The sequence below is a fragment of the Primulina huaijiensis genome, chromosome 13, assembly GCF_012295235.1.
Source record: "Primulina huaijiensis isolate GDHJ02 chromosome 13, ASM1229523v2, whole genome shotgun sequence".
Classification (NCBI taxonomy): domain Eukaryota; kingdom Viridiplantae; phylum Streptophyta; class Magnoliopsida; order Lamiales; family Gesneriaceae; genus Primulina; species Primulina huaijiensis.
The window spans coordinates 17,644,068-17,665,992 of record NC_133318.1 but is presented as its reverse complement, the minus strand read 5'-3'; the positions used below and the strand labels follow the sequence as shown (position 1 = coordinate 17,665,992).

The 21,925-nt window shown below is 34.7% G+C and overlaps 1 protein-coding gene across 5 annotated transcripts; it reads right to left on the bottom strand.

The window, feature by feature from the left end:
• Positions 1 to 1,529: 1,529 nt before the first annotated feature.
• On the bottom strand, positions 1,530 to 13,823 carry LOC140991428 (FIP1[V]-like protein). 5 transcript variants are annotated; one of them, XR_012177908.1, is made up of 11 exons: positions 12,664 to 13,823; positions 11,087 to 11,334; positions 10,470 to 10,596; positions 10,307 to 10,375; positions 9,977 to 10,117; positions 8,564 to 8,665; positions 8,151 to 8,452; positions 5,829 to 7,509; positions 1,895 to 2,824; positions 1,795 to 1,852; positions 1,530 to 1,705 (listed from the first exon to the last, which is right to left on the bottom strand). XR_012177908.1 is itself a non-coding variant. In XM_073461377.1 (9 exons), the coding sequence occupies exons 1-9, from the start codon at positions 13,714 to 13,716 to the stop codon at positions 2,264 to 2,266; spliced, it is 4,284 nt and encodes a 1,427-aa protein (XP_073317478.1). In that variant the 5' UTR covers positions 13,717 to 13,823; the 3' UTR covers positions 1,530 to 2,263. The 5 variants fall into 5 exon arrangements, 2 of the variants coding, with proteins under 2 accessions (XP_073317478.1, XP_073317479.1); XR_012177907.1 differs by having other exon boundaries at positions 1,795 to 2,824; XR_012177906.1 differs by having other exon boundaries at positions 1,530 to 1,852.
• Positions 13,824 to 21,925: the final 8,102 nt, after the last annotated feature.

The following is a 21,925-nucleotide window of genomic DNA, read 5'->3' as shown; positions in this document are numbered from 1 at the left end:
ACCACAAGTAGAATAGACAGTAGAAAATTATAAACTCTATAAAAAGACATATCACAATGTAAACCCAAAAAATATTTGTTGCAAAAATATTTTTTTAAACATATAAGTTCTAGTTAACATCACAAACAAAGGGATTATAAATTAGAAAATTGGAAACTCTAAAAAATGCATATAACAATGATTTTTTTACCATATTTTATTCAAGTAATTTATAAATGTAAACCATTAAAAAATGTTTGTTGCAAATAACTTTTTATTTAAACACATAAGTTCTATCCTTATTTTAAAAATAATCAATGAAAATAAAGATAAAGTGTAATGACAAACCAAATAAATAATGCATAAACTAATTAATGAGGACATTAAAAAGACAATTAGTAAGATACCAAACAACACAATTTAATAATGATCTATTTTTAAACTTTAATTAATTTAATTTACATAATGAAATGATAAATAAAAAAATCTATATCACTAGATAAAAAGTAACATATTATGTATAAGAAAAAAGACCAAATACTAATAATCATAAATATTTAAAACATGAATAAGGAGATAAATGAATACATTTAAAGCAAACAATTTATAAAGAGACAAAAGAAAATTCACATAAAAAATCACATTTATATATAATAATAATAATAATAATAATATAGTAAAATGTAAAAAAAAATAGTTTTTTATAATCAATTAAATATATTTAAATAAAAATGCTTGGTACAATCTTTACTCATCAATAATCAGCTAATATCCAAACATGTCTTCATACTATTTTTGAAAGGACAAATGTTTGTGACAACTTTAGTTTTGGATTTTTTTCAGAAGATATTGTCGCGAACATGCAATTCTGCAACATTGAGAGCTGGTTACGGAATTTGAATGGTTAACGACAACGTAGTTTCACAAGAAAAAAATGTCAATAATCGTCATAAATTTATCCCGATGGTAGTAAGAATTTTTTAAAACGTATCAAATTAATGCAGATCAAGTCAAATTTTTTTGACGAAGAGATTGTTGTTTGATGTTTTCCAATGTGCATGAAGAATTTCGATGGAAAAGAATATCATATATTTATATCAAATATTTTTAATCAATATATAATATTACCACGATTATCATATCATTCAAATTAATATCATATAATAACATTAGATTTAAAATTTACATACATTAGTCAACCACCAGTCTTCCACCGACACTGCTTGGATATGCCAACCAATTTAAAAAGGGTTGTGGTTTTGGGATTTTTTTCAAGACTAAAAAAAAGCCAAAAAATTATTTGGATATCCATATTATTCACCTAGAAATTTATCTATTACATTAAAATTATGACAAAAATTCACTAATCCAATAATATCAATAATTTATTAAAAGTGTAGCTAGAACAAGACCATTGATCTTCTAATGACTTGCTATAAAAATATATTTCAAATTAAAACTTTGAAAAAATAATCTTGAACAATAGAGAACCCTTTATGATAAACTAGCAAAATGTATTACGCAACACCACCGGGTAAGCCAATTTCCCTTCAGATAAAAAAAACTTCACATAATCATATAAAATCGAGTTCTAAATTCCAAATTACAAGAAGTAACACAGGTCTAAAGTTCCTCAACTCATCCTACAAAATCACATGATGTTTACTCCCTAAAGAGTGGTAAAAGGGCATGCCTCTGAACATGGATTTGAGCAATAACAGGTCATCTGTAGTCATTACTATTTCAAAGTGAGTTAAAAAGAAAGAAAAAAAGAGAACCAATTCAGATACACCAAACTGTGAATCCGTAATATACCATCATATATTTCAATATCATTGCTCCAGAAAACCTTTGCTGCTCTAACCAAACAATTCTCAATGCCTCTGGACCTTGAACGCCATGCCGTGATTCAAACATTGAATGGCGAATCAACAGCCTCCTGCTCTTATGCTCCAGAGATGTTACATGAGATGACATCTGTAATACCGTATCAAAATATGGTGACAAGCTACATACATGACAGAGAAAAACTACAAACTCAAACTAAGCCTCGTACAGGAGCTCGTATAATGCTACCTTTTTCAAGGTGTATACATCGATGTACTGCCCAATACCAAAAAAAAAAAAGGCTTCTTATCGCTGTAGCAGCATGATACATAAAAGAGATACAATTTGATTCATTAGTAAAATTTGTATGATACGACAAAATTTTAAACTAAGCAGAAGCTACAACTCAAGAAACGAATTTGAAACATCAAATCAGAGAGTGTTCATCCTCTTTGCGTTAATTACCAGTCCACCTCCTTTTTCGTGCTGGACGCTCTGATTTGATTTCCGAATCTAGGGGGTTTTCAGTTTGGGATGAATATGGTAAAGGCTCATTCTCATTTTTTTTAATTGTTGTCGCATCTTTTTCAATTGGCATGGGAAGCTTAAATCGCTCACTTCGCTTCTTCAACTTTTCAACAGTATCCAAGTGTTTATCCTCCGTTGCGTTTCCTTTTTTGGAATCATTCACTTCTGCTTCAGTCGCTTTATCGTTAATAGGAGTGTGTAGCTTATCATCTATCTTTTTGGAAGGTTCTTCAGGAAGTTTGCCAGCCAAGGCAGCCTTGCCACTGTCGTTAGTATCTAAATCTTTACTATTCAAAGAAGATGACATGGAGGAAACATTGATGTCCCGCTCCTTGTGACTTGTCCAACGTTCAAATTTAGAGCGCCCCTTCCTGGAGTCAGGCTGCTCCTCGTCGGACGAAGCCTCTTCCCCTTGCTTTCTGGAAGGCTGACGATGTAGATGAATGTCATTCTTATCAGTTCCTTGCTCCGCTCTGGTTCTCATGTTAACCTGATAGCAGGTACCGGAGGACAAAACAATAATTAAGTTTTCGAAGCTAAAATCTGATGAGTTTCACCATAGGGCAAAATTTTTTCCACCTTCCTTCCCCCTCAACTACAACCCACAACGCCTTAGTAGCTCCACACAAAAAGATAAATGATGTATTAGAGAAATCAAAACAAAATGGAAAATTTTAAAAAAGGCATGCAGTTGTCAGCATGAAACTACTGTGAGTTAACACTTAACAGGCAACTGAATACTAGTACTACTGCCTCGTCCCCAGGTCCATGAATTTTTTCGGATACAGTTGCAGTACACATACAAGAAAAACTTTGAATTTCAAAACAGATTGGAAAAAATGGTGGAACGGCAGAATGAAGCAAGGGCAAATTAATTAAGAATTTAGTTGACTCATAGTTTTAAGTAGTAAGGAAAAAGTGGAAGGCCATATAAAGCAAGTAAACTACGATAATTTCCATCTAAATTGAGTACTGACAACAAAAAATAAGTGAATCTGATATTGTAAAATGTAAGCACGACTTTGATGTAGACAGTTCTAACCAAATGTGTCTCCTTTCTATTTATCATAAGAACAAAACACAAATGCTTCGGAGGGCCAAAGATCGGTCAGGCTATGCAAGACAGCATAACTAGAGCACTCAAACAAGTTATCAGCAAATAAAAAGCATCGCGAAATAGAGACAATCACAGACTGAATATATTGCATTGAGCCAAGTAAATAGTCACGAGAAGCAACTCATCAATGTAACCAGGTTAGTGAATAAGATTATCCCACTTAACCTAACAGATTAAAATATATCCCACTCAATTATCTTAAACAAAAAATCACCAAAGTTAAAGCAAGCATCCATAAATGACCGACCTAAACTTTAAGTTACCCAAGGTTGTAAATGGCGGGAGGCGGTGGCGGGGCGGTCGGTGACCACCTACCGCCTCGGCCGCCTAGGCGGTTGAATTTTTTTAAGTAAATTTTTTTTTATAGATAATCATGCAATATAATCATTTTTATATAAAATGTGCAATTAAATAATGTTTAAGCACAAAATATAATATCATCTAGATAATGTGCAATTAATAAAAATTCATCATCATATTAATGCTATTATGCTAACAAAGTAATATAATTATTTTTACCAAAAAACTAAGTTTAAATTTCAAAATTTCAATCAATTATCCATCATTAGAACAAGTAGTAGACTAAACATAACTAATCTTTCAAATCATCTACATATACGCCATCTACTACATCCATGATCCTCTCATCATCGGCGGCGGTTGGCGGCTGGTGGCGGCGGGCGGATTGTGTGTGGTGGTTGAGAGTGAAAACCAAAAATAAAATAAAGAAATTGAGGTGTGCTAGGATTTTAATATTTAAAATTAGTTGACTTTGATTTGGTTTTTAAAATTGTTGACTAGGTTTTTAAAATTGTTGACTACAACTTAAAAATCTTGACTGCCTGCCTCGCTCGCCTCGCCCGCCTGCTCGCCCCGCCTCCCCAACGTCGTATAGCTTGGGCCGCCTAAAAAACCTGCCTCATGCATAGGCGGTGCGGTTGAGGGCTGCCTACCGCCTAGGCGGCCGCCTCGACCGCCATTTAGAACACTTGAGTTACCTACTAATTACTTTTTCAGATCACATGTTCATTGCAGCTCCATTCCATTACCCAACCAACTTGACTTATTTCAAAATGTTTTTGCATTCAAACCAGAGAACTCTCATCTTACAAAGTTCGAATAGCATTTAGGCTTTGTAGTAAATATTCAATGGAAAAATGTGCTAATATTAGGATGATTAAAAAATGTAGAAATACTATAGTCCAAATTCAGACAACATTAGCAGGTGCTAAAGAATAATTCATTTAGCCTTCTGCTTTGTGAACAAAAGTACAACAATAGCTACCGCATAGAATTGACTACTTATGACCACTCCGAATTTCACTGTCTAGAGAAAAATACTTATATTTTTCATTTATATGTAAGCAATACTATCTCTAGACAAGTATAATTAACAAGGAGAACCACAATATGGAAGCTTTTTAACAGACCCAGATAATCTCAAAAAATAAATCTTATACACTAAAACAGGGATGAAAGCTGTCAAAGCATGAGCATTTAAAGACATTGCCTACATTTTAGGAGTTGAGATACAATATTAGAAAAACACAACAGAAAGAAGTACTTGAGGTCCTTGAGGATAATTCATTATCCCACTCAAAAGATCACAACAGAAGGTCAAAGCATGCCTCTATTTAATGATTTTTTTAATACCTAGAGATATATAACAAGTCAGACAACAGTGATAAAAGATACATTTTGGCACAGGGAGAGGCATGCTATGGAATTGATTTCATTAGCATTAAATACATAACTAAGTGGATAATAAATTATAAATAAAAATCAAACGTTAAAATAACCTTTATAGCCAATGAAAATATCTTTTGGCACCATTGAGAAATTGAATGTAGATGCAAATGAGAAAATATGCAACAGTACAGTGTCTTACCTGATTGAAAACCTTGCAGAAGCAAAAACTACTTCAGCTAATCAGAGTTAAAGAAGAAAGTTTCAACACATTCATCATCAAACAGCTCTAGATTGTTAGTGAATCAAACATTTTCCTTTGCGGCAATGATTTCAAGAGCATAACCTTATTCAAACATCTCAAAAGTGTTTGTAAGAGAGTAAGTGATGTGTTTTGTTCACAGAGACCTACACATACATGGTTTTCCACTCTTTCCGTCACGCCCCCCTTACTGAGCACAACAAATTACAAGGAAAAGGCAACAAAAATAAACCAGGAACTACCGAGCACCAGTACATGAAGTTAGTTTGAACTCCTCAAAATCTAAAATAATTTTGGCTCACTTTCCAGCCATTTCATTATCAAAATTACTCATAAAATATATGTAACATCTGAACTCACTCACATAATAAGCATTTAGCTTCTAACTCCATAAGTTTATGGCATTGGTACCAAAGAATAAATACATACCGTTTTACTCATCTGTCCACTGTGCTCACCCTGAGTCCTCTTAAAAGCGAAGGAGGACCTGTGATCTCCACTCTCAGATTCTTTATTCTTTCTACTATTCTCCTTCAGTTTATGTTCATGCACAGTAGATGAATCAGATGCAAAGGCAACTCTTTCATCACGAGTGCTAGGTCTTTCAGATCTTGCTCTCTTTTCATCATTACTGAAATGATTCCCACGTGCATAAGCATTTTCCTGGCCCCTATGCTGTGAAGAACTTTCATTTTCAGATCGATCCCTTCTCTTAAGTTGATCACTATGCTTGCCCACATCTTTCAGCTGGTAATCTCTACTGGAACCCTTGTAATCATCTTTTACTCTTGAATGACTGATCCATGTTTTGTCTTCGGCACCATGCCCACTCCTCATTACGGATCTTGTTTCTTCTCTTTCCCTCTTTGATAAAATTTCTTCATGTGATAGTCTTGGCCTATGCCATTCATCACGCTCTCGCTGCCTCTCGCTTCTCTCCCTTTGAAGTGATTCCTCCTCTTTCTGCCTCACGTTATGCAGATCACCATCCTTCAATCTGGCTCGATCATCTCTTTTCTGCTGATCAGAGATATCATCTCTTTCTCTCTTCCTTCTGTCGCTACTTTCTCTATGATCATAGGATATATCTTCCAGTCCCCGACTAATATACGTTTCCTCTTTCCTTCTTTTGCCATGGGAATCATCCACTTTATCAATACGACTTCTGAGACTACCATCCCTATCTCTCGGTCTAAAACCTATGTCTTGATCCTGATAAGCCCCTCTCCAACTACCATTATCAAGATGATTTCTTGACTGCCGATGATCATCTTTTTCAGTCCTCTCACTCTCTCTAGCTTTACCTCTACTTCTGGAGCCAGTTTCTCCACCATGTTCCCTCTTTGATGCCTCTTCAATTCTAATTCTTTTCCCAGGAAGATCCTCATCTTTCCGGTGCCAGCTTACTTCAGATATATCACTCTCCTTTCTCCAGTGTGAACTCTCACTTTTCACATGCCAACAAAGCGATGAATCAGGATCCCCAGCTCTACGTGAATAAAAATCTTCTTTCCCTCTCACTACTGCATGGTGTCTTCCCGGTTCATCTTTCTCATGGGGTACTTTTCGACGAGGATTATTATAATCACCTACTGATCTCTTGATAGTTTCGCTGCAAGGGTGGCGCTTTTCCTGAATAACTTCATCCTCAACACTGTCACGGAATTTGCGGTGATCTTTACTACTTCCTGACCTTGCTTTGCTGTTTTCACGACTTCTCATAGCCTTTGAGTCTTTTCCATCGGTATTTTCTTGAGACAGCTGTCCCTCTACTGTAATCAAATTCCTTTTCTGTGTGGAACATATCAAGTTCCCATCTTCAGGTGTATCCCTGAATGATGCATTCAGAGCCATTGCATCTGCTTCCTCATCAAAGATTTTATCGTCAATCACAGCTTCATCGTTTATGTCTTCCCTTGCTTCCACACCTGGCTCTACATCAGATCCAACAGCCTGGGAATAAAAGGAAGAACTTCGTTTACCATCCTGACTATCGAATGATTCTTCAGCATGATCATCAGAAACCTCCTTTTCTGCAAAATCACTAGCTGTCATCGTAGGGGATCTGGCATGCTCCCTTCCTTCTGCAGACCTATTATCATTGAATGAACTTAAAAACATATACAAGTCCATCAGTCATAGTAAACTTCTGGTGTTACTTTTTCATAGAGCACACAACAAAAGAATTGGTAAAAAAAGATTCCAGTAAAGCCGAAAGCCTAATTGATGTTATATAAAGATAAATAACTGAAGAAGAAAGCTATTCATACATTTTTGGAAAATTAAAAATAGAGTATTAAATATATGTAGATCGCAATGACCAAGCATTCAGTCTGAACACACAAGTAATACCACCTGCCATGAAATAAAAAACTTCAAGATATTACTCCTACATTTGAAATACAAGCTGAAATTAATGGAAAATCCATCCATCATGCTTTTGAGAATCTGGCAATGTTATCTATGTCATTGCACCTTTCTCAACCCTAATTTTACAGTGAGTCAAAGTTCAGTCCAAATCTCCTTGCTGCGGTCATTTTGCTGGGCAATAAAAATTTAACTGTCCTGCTTTAGATGATATTATTGCAGCTTGTGTGCAGCGATCCTATTTCTAGTATAAAGACAACCATGAGTCCCTTCAATCATATCCAACAGTGGGGTTTATGTAAGAAGCATAAAAGCAACACCAGATTCGAAGAGATAATAAATGGATCGACGCCACATGGAACTGAATTAGAAATATTCCTATACCTCCCCTCATAAGGGCCCATAATATCCCTATCAGAATGGTCAGGTGCAGGTACTTCTGAAGGAAATTGCAAAACATCCACTCTTACAATTTCATTACTACTGTTACTATTCTCAAACTGTGCTCTTCTTGCCACTAGTTCCCTCTTCTGAAGATTATATGCTTGCATAGAGCCATTGATATGCCCTACAGTTTCCCCTCGAAGATCATCAACTTCACCACCCTCTCTTAGATCGTCCGCAGCCTGATCATCGTCCTGCTGCTCAGCCATGTCATCATCATCCGTTGAACTATGGCAGACTATCTGTTTGCCATAGAAAAAAACAACATATATTTAATTCACATACCGAGTTAATATGATATTAACAAGATAAATACACAGATGGATGTTCAAGTATTGGAGCACAGCTGCTACCTCAATAATGGCGTCTGAATCATGCAGTCGTAGACGCCTGGTATCAATGGATGGGAGACGATCACCAGAACCAGTTTCTACAGGTATTGGTCTGCCAATAGGCTGGTATACAATAAAAAAAAGCTGGTGAATTTCACAAGTCATCTAACCTCCAAACAGAAGGTTGATGCACAATAAATCTCATTGAACTATAACCATTTATACACAGTCCCCATAAATTTTGGTATGTTTGGTTTAGCTTTTTAAAAAACAGTTTTCTATCTTTAAAAATCAAAATAACCCTATTACCTCACTTTCATTTTCTTAAAAGTCATTTTCAAATATCCCGACATAATTACTACTTTTAATTCAAATTTTCATGTCTTCACAAATGTACCCTATTAACACAATAAGTTTTAATATTTTTAAATACCCACGTAAATAAAATCAATTACCAAACAAAATCTTACATGATTAGTTCGCTATAATAATTTTATTTTTCCAAAAGATAAAACTAAATATAAACTTCACCCCCCAATACTTTTGCAAAAAGCTAATTTCTTCAAAACAAAACTCCGGAAACAAAACAAAACCAAACATAGCCTCTGTTTTTTTTTTATCACAAAACCGCATAGAAAATGCTCCACGGTGCTCACTCACTGCATTCCGTAGTTTCAAGGAATGAGTGGTTCAAGAATTTAAATATGTTGCTCGAGAGTGTGTCATTTATAGCCCATGATACTGTTGAACTCAAAATCTGTGCACTCACACTTGCACATAGTTACAATGCACAAATATTTATCTTGTCTGTCATTCCAATTTATGTCAGAGATTCAGAGAAGAAAAGAAACTGGGGTAAATTACCACTGTAATGAAGGGTTTGATGGCAGTGGTGAAGTTAGGGAATAAGGATTGAATCTAACATGCATGAGAAATGAGAGCCGGCTTTGAGAGAGGTGATTGAGAAGAAAAAGATCGTGGCAAAGTTTTTTAATCTTTATAGGAAAAGGGAATGGTGAGGTTTTTATCACCTTATTATATGTGGGGACTGGGTTTACATGCCTAAATAAGTTGGCACTATTGACCAATGTCGGAATCTGGGATAATCAAATATGAAACAACATTAAGGTTTCTTAATCTTAATAAAATGTTGATCATGAATTTAATTGACTCAGTTGACTAAACAAAGAGGTAACTTGTTTCTTGACAAACATCGGGGAATGTGTGGCACTAAAATCTCAAACAACATTCAAGCCATCAAAGAACATTAATTACCTTTTGCGGGGAAAAGTTTAATTACAAAAGGGATTAAGAGAGAGACAATGTGTCGAATGTTCTACAGAGCTTCAGAATCAAGCAATGATAACATGATAACCTAAATGTTTTAAATCATTGGATTCAGGACACATATCATATAGAAAAGATAGAACATACCAGAGGAGGTCGTTCACGTGCACATTCTCTTGCAAAGTCGGTTGGACAAGCATCTGCATTTCCAGGGTTTGCATTTGCAGATGGAATATCTTGAATACCAACGGCTGCTGCAAGCTCTGGTGGAAGATCAGGATCATAATCCTAAAATTTCATACCAAAAAGAACAGAGACAGCTTAAGTAATATTTTCTTCAACATTTTCACAAAGAAAGGGGCCAAAAAACCTCCATACATCCAAAATTGAACTCCTAAAGTGTAGCATATGAAAAACAACAAAATATGCACAAGTGACACAACAAATTTCATTCAACTGCATAGACCACAATATTACCTGTTCAGACCTTCCACTTTCATAGACACGAATTTTACTTTGCATAGTAGTTTCCAGGCGGAGTTGTTCCTAGATATTTCAAAAACACTCAGTTAGACTTGTTTCATTAACTAAGAAACATTCAAAGGGACTAAAGATTTACATGTTAAAGACTCTGACCTACCAGTTGTTTGCAATAATCTTTCCAACTTTCCTCGTTCAAACCAAAGTTGAAGAAGTCGGATACATCGATGCCTGGTAATTTCCAAGGTTTTTCCTCAAAGCTATCAATATCAACTTCAAATATGGTCCTGCACAATGGCCGAATACACATAATAAGAACCATACAACATTCATAAAAAGTGCATCACTGGCATTTGATGCAAAAATACTACTCATATGAAAAAAACAACGCAACCATTGTTAAGCATAGATTAATAGATTACCCCCAGCCGGATAAAGACGGGCTTTTGCTATTTGGGAGTTTTAACTAAATAAAACTTAAAAAACTCTCGGCCCACGAAATGGCTCCCTCATTTAATCATTAATAGCAACTAGAACTTCGAGTATTAAAATATAAGCTTGCAAAGGGAATCACTAATGTCTTATTTATTTAACACACTTACACACACAAATATATATATATAACGAAGAGAAACCGGGTAATAAATTTATCACAAGCTTTACACAAAATGGGAAAAAATGGTGTTGATCACGGCAATTAGTATTTCCGGTACTGAATTAGTAAATGAATACTACAAATGGTAAATGATGTTCGAAATAACTCCAGGAGGAGCTTACTTGTGTGATGGAAGAGTGAAATCCAATCCACTTCCATAACCACGCCCTGATACAGTAGTTCCCCAAACAGGTGTTCCATAATTAGGATGAAACCCTTTTTGCATGGGAACAACACCTTTTGTTCCTGTAGGTCGCCAATCACCTCTTCCACGTCCAACAACTGTGCCTATAGTTACCGGTGGACGAACTTGACTTGGAATTCCTCCAGGAGCAACTCCAGGCAATGGAGCTGCACCGGGTCTCACATACTAAGCAGTTCCCAGTGACAGAAAAAGAAAAAACAAAAAGGTACAAAAATTTTGAGTTAATAATCAAGAAGGTAGCAAAACGATTCACACTGGAAAGCCTTCCATCAAAATAGTGGCTAAATGCATCAAAGAAAATTTCAAATTTTAAAAATCAGACAATTATACATGCACACAATATACTTCCCAAATCATTGACACTTCAGTAGGAAAAGCAGACATTGCAGTTAGTTAAAAGACAAAAAGCCAATTAAAAAGGTAATGGATTGAATATAAATGAAGAGACTGAACTTCTCTTGTTCAACAATGGCTTGAAACACCACACAATAATGGCTTGAGAATAATATTTCGGCACACAAGAAAGGAGCTCATGGTTAGTCACTTAGTTATAAAATTTGGTGGAATTATAAATGGTCATAGGACTACATCGATACCCTTCGTCTGAATCATCGATAAAAAATTGAAACGTGAAGAACAATTCTCTAACACAGATGCAGACACTGCTGAGCATTTTGAAGTTAAGTGCAAGAAGTCAAACTGGTAAATGATCCAATTTCTTGTCTTATTCAAAATAGTAATGCTTTCAAGGCAGGAGAAGGCTGGGCAGCACAACTTGCTCTAGATGAACTCCCGTATGTAAGCACTAAACAAATTATAGACCCGAGTGTCCATGGTGGCAAAATGCTAAAGTATTGGAAATTCCTAAAACAATATAGCATGCCAAACTGTATCACATCTGAGAGAACCATTTCACATCAATATATGCTAACAGCGCGATCATAGAGTGACTCACAGTATTGAGAAATCAGATGGGTCACAATCATGCATTCCTCATTTTACCGTGTTGAATTAAAATTTCTGTTCTATTCGAATTTAAAAATTATTGAAAGGTGCAGCAGAGAGGAGAGCATGCACAAATTTGTGGGTTCATACCATTCAATACCTTGATAGATATTAATCATAAGGATGTAGAGGGCAACTTCTCGCAAATTCCATTGTCCCAAGTTGTACAACGTTTACAGCCACATACATTCTTGTCCAAGTTTTGTACGCTTTTAAGATGCATTAGCTTTAAAGAGTTCATCATTTGAAACAAACATTAAACACCTCAAAACAGTAACAAATTCCATTAACTTAATAAATAACTGCATTAACTAGTCAAAGATTAGTGATAGTACAATTTATTACTCCACAACCTAGACACAGAAATTCACCTACATCCTTGCTGAACAACTTGAGTCAATGGTACTGATTCACTATACAACAATACCAGGGGCAGGCTTGCAGCTGAATCCATTTTTCATTAAAAGTTTCATCAAACAAGATGCTGACCTTGAACTGCGAATGGTATTGATGATGGTACAAGTGATTGCTGTATCCAACCCTCGGCTGCAATGCTGATGGAGTGGCAGTTCCTCCTGGTCCACTTGTTTTGGAGGCATCACCCAATTCCTTCTTCTCCCCGTCTGTTCCAGATACCCCTTCTTCACCAGTCCACTCTTGTTCCTCCATCATCATCTGCTGGTGGTGGTGATGGAAACCAGCATCACCATTATCTGCAACTATCACTAATGGATCCCCATCCTCATCATCCTCATCATGCATTCCAGGCATCCTCTCAATCCCAATGGGTCCATGAGGGTTATCATTCAACACTATCTGCAAATCATCTTCACTCTCCTCACTTTCCCACTCATTCTCGAGATTTGACGTCCCTTCATTCTCCAATCTATCAGAGAGTCCCGGAATCATTTGCCCCAGAACAATTTCCGTGACCATGTTTTTAACTTCATAATTGCCGGTATTTTCCTCTCCGTCAGCAGAATTATACAAAGTTTGCTTCATGTCAGCAAGACCATTGTCTTTTTCAACCAAGTCACCATCTTTATTGTCCATCTCTTCCACGATGATATTAATATCATTATCCTCCTCCGTGAAATGAAATCCTCCGGAAGACTTCTCCGGTAAACTCACACCGTCGCCCTTGGGCAAAGCCCTAGCTTTAAACTCTAAGCCTTTACTGCCTCCATTTCCTGCTAAACCTTGAATTCGACTAACTTCTTGATTTGAATCCAAATTCAAGTCAAGCTCTCTAATCTCAGGCCGGGTCCCCAGCTCCGCTGCGGTGTTATCCTGAATTGTGGCATTCAATTTCAAATTAACAGTGGACCTGAGGTTCGATTTCAAATTATTTGAATCGGGAGGCCCGTAGACAATATCCTCGTCATCGCTGTTATAATTCAGATCAATCCCGCGGCTCTGAAGCGGAGCCGAATTACTTCCTACTGCGGGTGAATCGGAAACTTGGTGATGAGATTGAAACGACCCCGCGAGCGGCCGGAGCACGTCTGTGTAAAGATCTCCGAACTCATCGTCGTCTTCCATGAGTGGGTGGCGCGTGGTTTTGGAGATAAATCGAGGGTTTGGAGCAAGGGGGAACGGGTGCCAGTGACATTACTTATTTCATTCACCCAGTAGTAATCAAGGAACAGGGAGATGGTCCGTGGGTATATTTTATTTAGATCAATCTCATTTAAAATAAAAATAATATTTTTTTTATATCATATAGAAATGATTATATATTTAATAAAATTATCCGTAAGACACTCTTTACACGAGTTCTTCTGATAATAATTAATTATGAATAAGTCTCCCACATATGTATATTCGTGAGATATGTTGACTTTGTGTAATATTTTTTTACATAAACAGTAATATATTTTCATGAATCGAGCCAGATTGAATATTTATCCCACACCCGTCCCGATCCCCGTTTTTTCAAGTTCAGGCCGCGGGGATCAATTCCTCATCCATACCTCCATCCGTGTTTCTAAAATATTAATGAAACAAGATGGGACAGGTACGAGAATACCATCCAAAACTTATTATTATATATTTAATATCATTAATATTATTTTCGGGGACATGTTTGGAGATAAGGATGATATCATCATACCCGTCCGAACTATTTCGGAGATTTTAAAAAATCCTCGAACCTAAAAAAATTAGGAATCCTCGTCCTCGTTTTGGATTTGAGGACCCCGGAAAAAATTGTCATTCCTAGTGTCATATCACTGAAATTTATTCATTTATATGTTAGATATTGTATAATATACTTCTTATATTATCTTATTTACCTCAATTCAATATTATTAATAATTTTTCTAAATTTAATATGTTATTATGTTGTACATTTATTTTAGATTTGGATTTTAAAATAAAAATATTTTGCAACAGTGATGATTATATTCTAGTGCAGCACATGTACCGATTACCTTGGCGATGGTAATACGAAATTCTTCCACTCTTTTTCTTCAGAAGGAAATGCCTCAACCATATAAGAGGGATGTTGGACGAAAATGGGTAGTGGTGTAGTGCAGGAAGTGAAATAGTTGATATTAACTTTAAGTTTTTTGCGAACTTATTCACCTCAAATAACCCTTCTGATATGTGATTGCGACTGCTAGCATATTTTCCCAACAGTAAATGAGTCTATGAATACAGCCCTTACAGCTCCTCGTACAGAAAATGAAATTTACAAAGCTTTGCTCGATATGCATCCATCTAAAGTCCGGGTTCAAATGGGTTTATGACTCTTTTCATCCAGGAAAAAAAGGGCTATAGTAGGTAAGGGAGTTGTGACAGTTACTCTTAAAATTCTAAATGAAAATGGTGATTTATCTGGGTGGAATGCGACACTAACACTCTTATTCCTAAAGTCTCTGATCCTTCACAGCCGAAAGATTTTTGCCTGATTAGTTTGTGCAGTATGAGCTGTAAAATTATTTTCTGGCAGGTTGCTAGTACGGTCCTGTTCCAAGAGCAAAAAGATTGAATGAAGGAACCGGTCGGATGAGCAAAAAGGTTGAATGAGTAAAACGGTTGAGTGGATGAGAAAAATGGTGGAGTTAAATGTGGTATGGTCTGGTGAATATAACTCTTGCTTTGTTGATTCCTGGGCTAAGTGGTAAACATAAAAATTGTAGTATTTTCTTAACTTTCCGTATAGTCAAGAATCACTCAATTTGGAATTGCAACCACCATTTCGCATAGATAACACATCTGAGCTCACTCCACCTGAGTAAGTGATTTCTAGATATTTGAATTGACTTTTCAACTTTTTTAGTCGTTAGTCATTTGGATTATTGGTATGTACAATATCATTGAAATACTTGAAATCGTCAGATTTTCAGCTTGACTTCATTTGAGTTCCAGTTTGTCAAATATCTCAAATCAATATTTTGCAACTACACACTTTATTAAATATATTAAAAACACAACAAAAAATTTTATTATCATCAAAATCATAATTGATAGTGTTTCCACAAACTAACAATTATAAACTTCATAACATATTTAATAATTTTTAAAATATATATAGTATTGTTGTTTTAAATAATATAAAATAAATAAACACTAAAAAGTGAATATTATTATAATCAATTTGATGTGATGTTGATGATATTATATTTTATATTATTAATCAAAATGTTTTTTCATATATAATTATTGTTGATTTTGAAAATTTATCATATTGATATTTATATATTTTTATGAAGAGGGTATAATAATAATTAAAAGATTTTTTTCCCAATGTTTGATGGATGAAATAGTTGGGCATTTTCCATATACATTGGATTGATGTTTATGACTTTGGAGTTAAATTGTCTGAATGGACTCTTTTCTCCAACCCACTTCCTTTCTCTTTTATAATAATCGTTTCAAAATTAAGAACTTATCAGTTTGGACAATAGTTTTACAAATGAATTCATTAATAGCTAAGCTAAAAAAAATAAAAATTGACAAAAATAAAATAAAAATTTTAAAAAATCAAACAGTTTTATATTTTATATAATTTGATTGAAAGACGATTGTTAGAAGTGATAATAATGGTATCTTGTGTCTTTGAAAGAATACTTTACGAAATCACAATCAGCTGGAGATGAAGATAGAGATGACATTTACTGTCATGAAATAAAAGTGTCTTAATAATTTGTTTTTTTGTTTTTTTTTATTTTTCAATATATACATTTATTTTAACAGACATATAAAATCATCAAATGTTATACATAAAAAATTCTTAGCTTCCACATTTTTTTTAAAACAAATGAAAGTTCCTTGGAATTGGCTTGACACCACCATACTTGCCTCCCATGTGATGATTCCACATCTAATGAGTCCATGCTCCGATAGACTCACATACAAATCATCGTAGACAATGTATTTGTATATATTTAAAAAATTCTTCTTAATATATTTAAGAACTTTAAAAAAAATAGAGTTTCAAATTATTTATTTCACAGCCTCAAAAACTATGAAAAATTATTACCTTTGAGTGTAAACTCAACCCCAATTTGAAATGTGATATAACTCCAAAAAATTGAGAGTTATATATGAAAATGACTATTTATTGTATTTTTTGATATATGTATATAAAAATTTCTTTTTTTTAATAATAAATTAGTAGGATTGCAAATTGTTGGAGTTTTGGGTGGCACGTTTGGTCTAGAAAATTTTAGATGAAGTGGAATCTGTTGGGCATCACCAAAACAAGTGGTTCAAGTTTAGCAAGAAAATTCACACCATACGAAGACCATCTCGAAAATGAAGTCACAAGTTTGCCAACTACCACCTTCAAGTGAACAAATTCCTCTTACTCACCATTTTTTCTTGTATGGTTGTCCTCATTCATTTATCTTCAATGATCATCTACATATTTTGGTTTTGGTTGCTTTGTTGGATAATATATATATTCATATTTATTGGGTTGATTGAATTAATAAACTTTCCTTTTTGAGTGAATGAAAATTGGATAAGTGGATGGTGTATGGAATGATAAGTTTTTCCCATACAGCAAAATGAAGTTGGCATGAATAAGCTTATATTGAGTTATATTTTATGAATACATAAAAATCATTGGTCAAGAAGTTCTCTCGCACGCGCGCTTGCCCACGGTGAGGGTGCAAATCAATGGCCCGAATTGCATTGGAAAAGGCTTGACTTGTGTGCAAGCTACGAGTGCTATCTGGGTGCATCGAATATCGCACTGATAAAGACAAAACTGCCCACCAAGGTTCATCTGGTGGTGATGGTGCTGAGTGAAACCTTCCAAGTGATGACTATCATTGAAAATTTTCCTCCAGCTTGGAATTATTTCAAGAATTATTTGAAACATAAAAGAAATGAAATGAATGTAGAAGAGCTATTGTTAGGCTTCATATTGAAGAAAACAACAAGATATCCAAAAGAATGTTTTTCAATCCTACTGTGGCTATGGAAAATATTGTAGAACACGGATAAAGCTCACAAGCAAAGAAATTTTCTAGTGGAGGTTCCAAGTTGGAATCTAAGAAAGATGTGTTCAAAAAATATTTCAGGAGAAAACAATAATTGTGGTGTTCCAGGCCACAAGGCTTCTGAAAGCAAAAAGCCGAAAAAGAACCGTGTGGCCAATCTCATGAAGGACATATCTAAAGAGATGTAGCAATTCCGTGAAAATCTTCTAAACAAACTGTGATAGTCAGATCCATGATATAATTTGAGTTTATAGCCCTTGCCAAATGTTCTGAAGAGGTTGAATGACTGTGTCTATTCTTAAAGATGTTTTGGGATGGGCGAGACCTATGCCGGCTATATGCATACATTGTGATAGCCAATCTGCGATCGGAAGAGTACAAAATAATAGTATAATGGTAAGTCTAGACACAATACCATTACACAACTACTCTCAACTCGAATTATCTTTATTTACTAAAGTCAAAAGATAATATAATCGATCTGCTAACCAATTGGTTAAACAAAGAGTTAGTAGTGAAATTATAAAGGGAAATGAGACTGAAGCCTATAGAATAAATTTATGCAAATAAAAACTCAATCTACGCTAACGGAAGATCCCAAGAACTAGGTTCAATGAGATAACCTAATTCTAGTTATTTGGTAGATTAATGTGGGGGTTATCCCTAATTTATTTCCATTATGAAACAATGAATGTTGATGATAAGCATACGATTTTTAATGATTCTGCTGAGAAGGATATAGAATCATCTATGTGAGAGAGAAATAAGGTCGCTTTGAAAGAATTGCAAGGTTCAATTCTAGACGCTCTTGTAGAACCAGAAGTGTGTTTATGGACAAAATGAACACAACCATGAGAACTGAATAGGATCATGGAGAGTTATGTGTGAAATATATCTTAATTCACATGAACAACTGTACAGCTCAAAGACATCACGTCTACTGTCAATGAGTGAATCATTGTGCTTTCACAATGGAAAGTTCAATGGATAATGTCTATCTATCTTATGCAGGATTCAACTGTTGAACTTTGTTACAAATATCATCCTTTACCTTTCAACTTTCATTCATGTGGGGATTCTAAAATAATATATATTATATATATTATTAGGTTGTATTTATTGGGTTGTGTATGTTAATAGGCTTTTCATTTTGAGTGAATGAAAAATTGGATAAGTGGATGGTTAAGAATGGAATGATATGTTTGTCTAGCATAGGAAAATGAAGTTAGCATGAGTGAACTTATATCGAGTTATATTTTATGAAGGTGTGAGAATTATTGGTCAAGAGATTCTCTATCATGTGTGCCTACGCAGGGGGAGCAAATCAAGAGCCTGATTTGCATTGGAAAATACTTTACTTGTGTACAAACGTCCAAGCGCGACCTGTGTGCGTCGAATGTCAGTCCGATCAAGGTAAAAATGTCCACCAAGGTTCACCTGACATTTGATATTTTTTTCGTAAATTTACTCTAGATGAGTGTGGATCCTTCTGGATGAGACATTCCACCTGCCTAACTGTTGTTGCTTCATATGGTTGACTGTTGGTCCAGCTGAGCTACATCAGCATTTTCTCATGGATGTCATCGGCCTATATAATAGAGGTTGTCCCAGGTCTTCCAAAAAATACATTGAAAAGCAACTCATCATACCTTTTTGTTTCCTTTTGTTGTTTCTCTTGTTGTTCTACATAAACTGCTAATAAAGTTTAGGTACTGCTTTAGTTTGTTACTGTAGTGATTACTGCTAGGTCGCTACAAGTTTGTCCATTGTATCATAGGAAGCAGTTGTCAGTCTTGATCCTAAAAGCACATATACGGAGGGGACAAATCTTTTTTAAGAAAACTGTACTGGTTACAGGCCTCAGTTTGGTTTAATAATTTTTATTGTTATACATACACAATATTTATACTTCCAACATTATATTGTCTAGTAAAAAAAAATAAGAGGCTTTAGGACTATTTCATGTACCGTCTAGCTTTCGTAACTTGGGAAATCACAAGGCAAATGAGGGTTGGTACGAACTTTTTCTCCCACTCGTTTCAATTTCTATATTTGATCTGAGAAGGATCATACCATCAATTTGAAAAATTAAGCACTTTTTTTTTTAATCAGACGAGGGATTTGCTAGAATTTGATCTCGATCTCAAACTTGAAACTTTGATGTAACTATAAGATATTGACATAATTAAATACTTTTCATGAAAAGATATATGTTATTGCCCTTCAAACTATTATCGCAGTCATCACATGAAGTGTTTTTTTTATACACCAAACACCTTTGGTAGCTGAGAAAGGTATCAAGATTATTTTAAATTGTAACATTTATTGGACCATGATTTTGATATATAACATCCTCAATTTTTTAAATGTGGTATTATTAAGATTGAGATTTTGAACTAACTCAACTCCAAAAGCTAGTTCAAAGAGAGAAGATTGTCTAAGTCCATATATACAATTCGCAATTACTTAATCTAGCCGATGTGAGACATTTAGCAGATCTCACTCACGACCATGAATGAATAACTGGAGTGTGAGTTTTATAAGACATTATCGGATGGCTCATAAGACAGAAACATAATGGTGGGTTGGGCCAAGATCGGAATCTGATATGATACTATGTTAAAATTGGGATTTTGACATAACTCAACCCCAAAAGCTAGTTCAAATGCGAAAGATTATCTAAATCCATATATACAACTCTCACTTACTTAATTCAGTGGATGTAAGACATTTAATATGTATAATTCTAATGAGTTACAATTATTTGTTTTTTCAAAAATGAGAAGATTACGAATAAATTTTTCTTTTATAGAAAATCATAAATATCGTTTTTAGAAAAACACTGTTTGACCAAAGTTATACGTCAAACTAAAGTAAAAGTGATGCGATGGATGTTCTGAGGATAACATCATCCTACAAACAATGAAAGGAGTATTCCATTTCGGTCCCATTGGATTTTGTTGTATGGTTTCTCCAGTCATCTTTTTACTTTTCCTTTTTATTAAATTTGGTCCAATGCAGGTTGTAGCTGCCTCTAGATTGTTGATGAACCCAAAAGGAGAAAAAGGAAAAGAAAAAGAAAATGCAACCAAGGGAAACTTGTGTCTCTGTATTTTTTTTAGACATGGAAAAGAGTGTGTTACAATTGAATAGGAGACCTCTTAACTCGTGCCTGTCTGAATAGTGACATGCAAAAATCAAAATAATTTTCGCTATAGAATATGAATTTTTCAATTTAAAGGATCTTTTCCTACAATTACTATTTTGATTGATAAAAGGAAAAAAAATACATTATATATATTAAACTTTAAAGTTCACATAACTTCACCCGCTTTGCATAGCCTCCAGTAATTATACTCTTATTTTCCATTAACTCCCATGACTTTCCCTCGAAAAAAAACCGGAAAATTGGTCTTCAGTCTTCAGCCGTAGTTTTTTTTTTTTTTTCAGTCCCTGGGTACTTTTTTAGTACCACATTTCCACATGAAGTGTACCACAATTTGTATGACATAGTATCACAATTTTGTGTGTAGGCAGTGAACCCAAAGAAATGTTTTGATTGGGGATTTTTCATCAACTTCCCCAAACTCTCATGACTTTACTTCTATTATAAATAAATATTTGTAATGATTAAATACCCTAGTTCTAATTTATTATGTATATCTTTGTCATAACTAGGGTTGTCATACTCTACTTGTCACATGATTATTGCTAGGGTTTGGCACGATTTTCTGTATATTTCACGAGATGCCGAGCAATAGAAAAATATAAAAACTCATATGATCTAATGATACTTATTATAATTTGGATGTCTTAGTTACTCATAAATCTTCGTTATTTCATAATAAATTAAACAGAGTTAGTAGAACTAACCTCTAACCATACTACTCGAGAATCGGTTGGATCTCGAATCCGAGACCTAATCCAGCTTATCAGTGGCGGAGCCACCTTATATGACAAAGCTCGGGTGGTCTATTTTTTTTTTAAAAAAATTATATGTAAATTTTGAATTAATTTGATATTAGTCCGGATAGATCAATTTAAAATATTAAAAAATTATATAGATTAAAATTTTAGTACGAATAGAATTATATTCTTGGCTCTGTCACCGCAGCTTATGACTTTTTATTGCAAGATCACTGGTCCAAGTTTACCACTCACACAGGCCAACCGATCGAGTGGCAATCTAGTAAAAAACAAAGGGCAGGTTGTCCTGTATCGGATACAAAACGTGTGACCCAAAATCGCCCAACCATAAATGTGGCTCACCTTCTTCCAACGGAACAGTCGCTATTTAT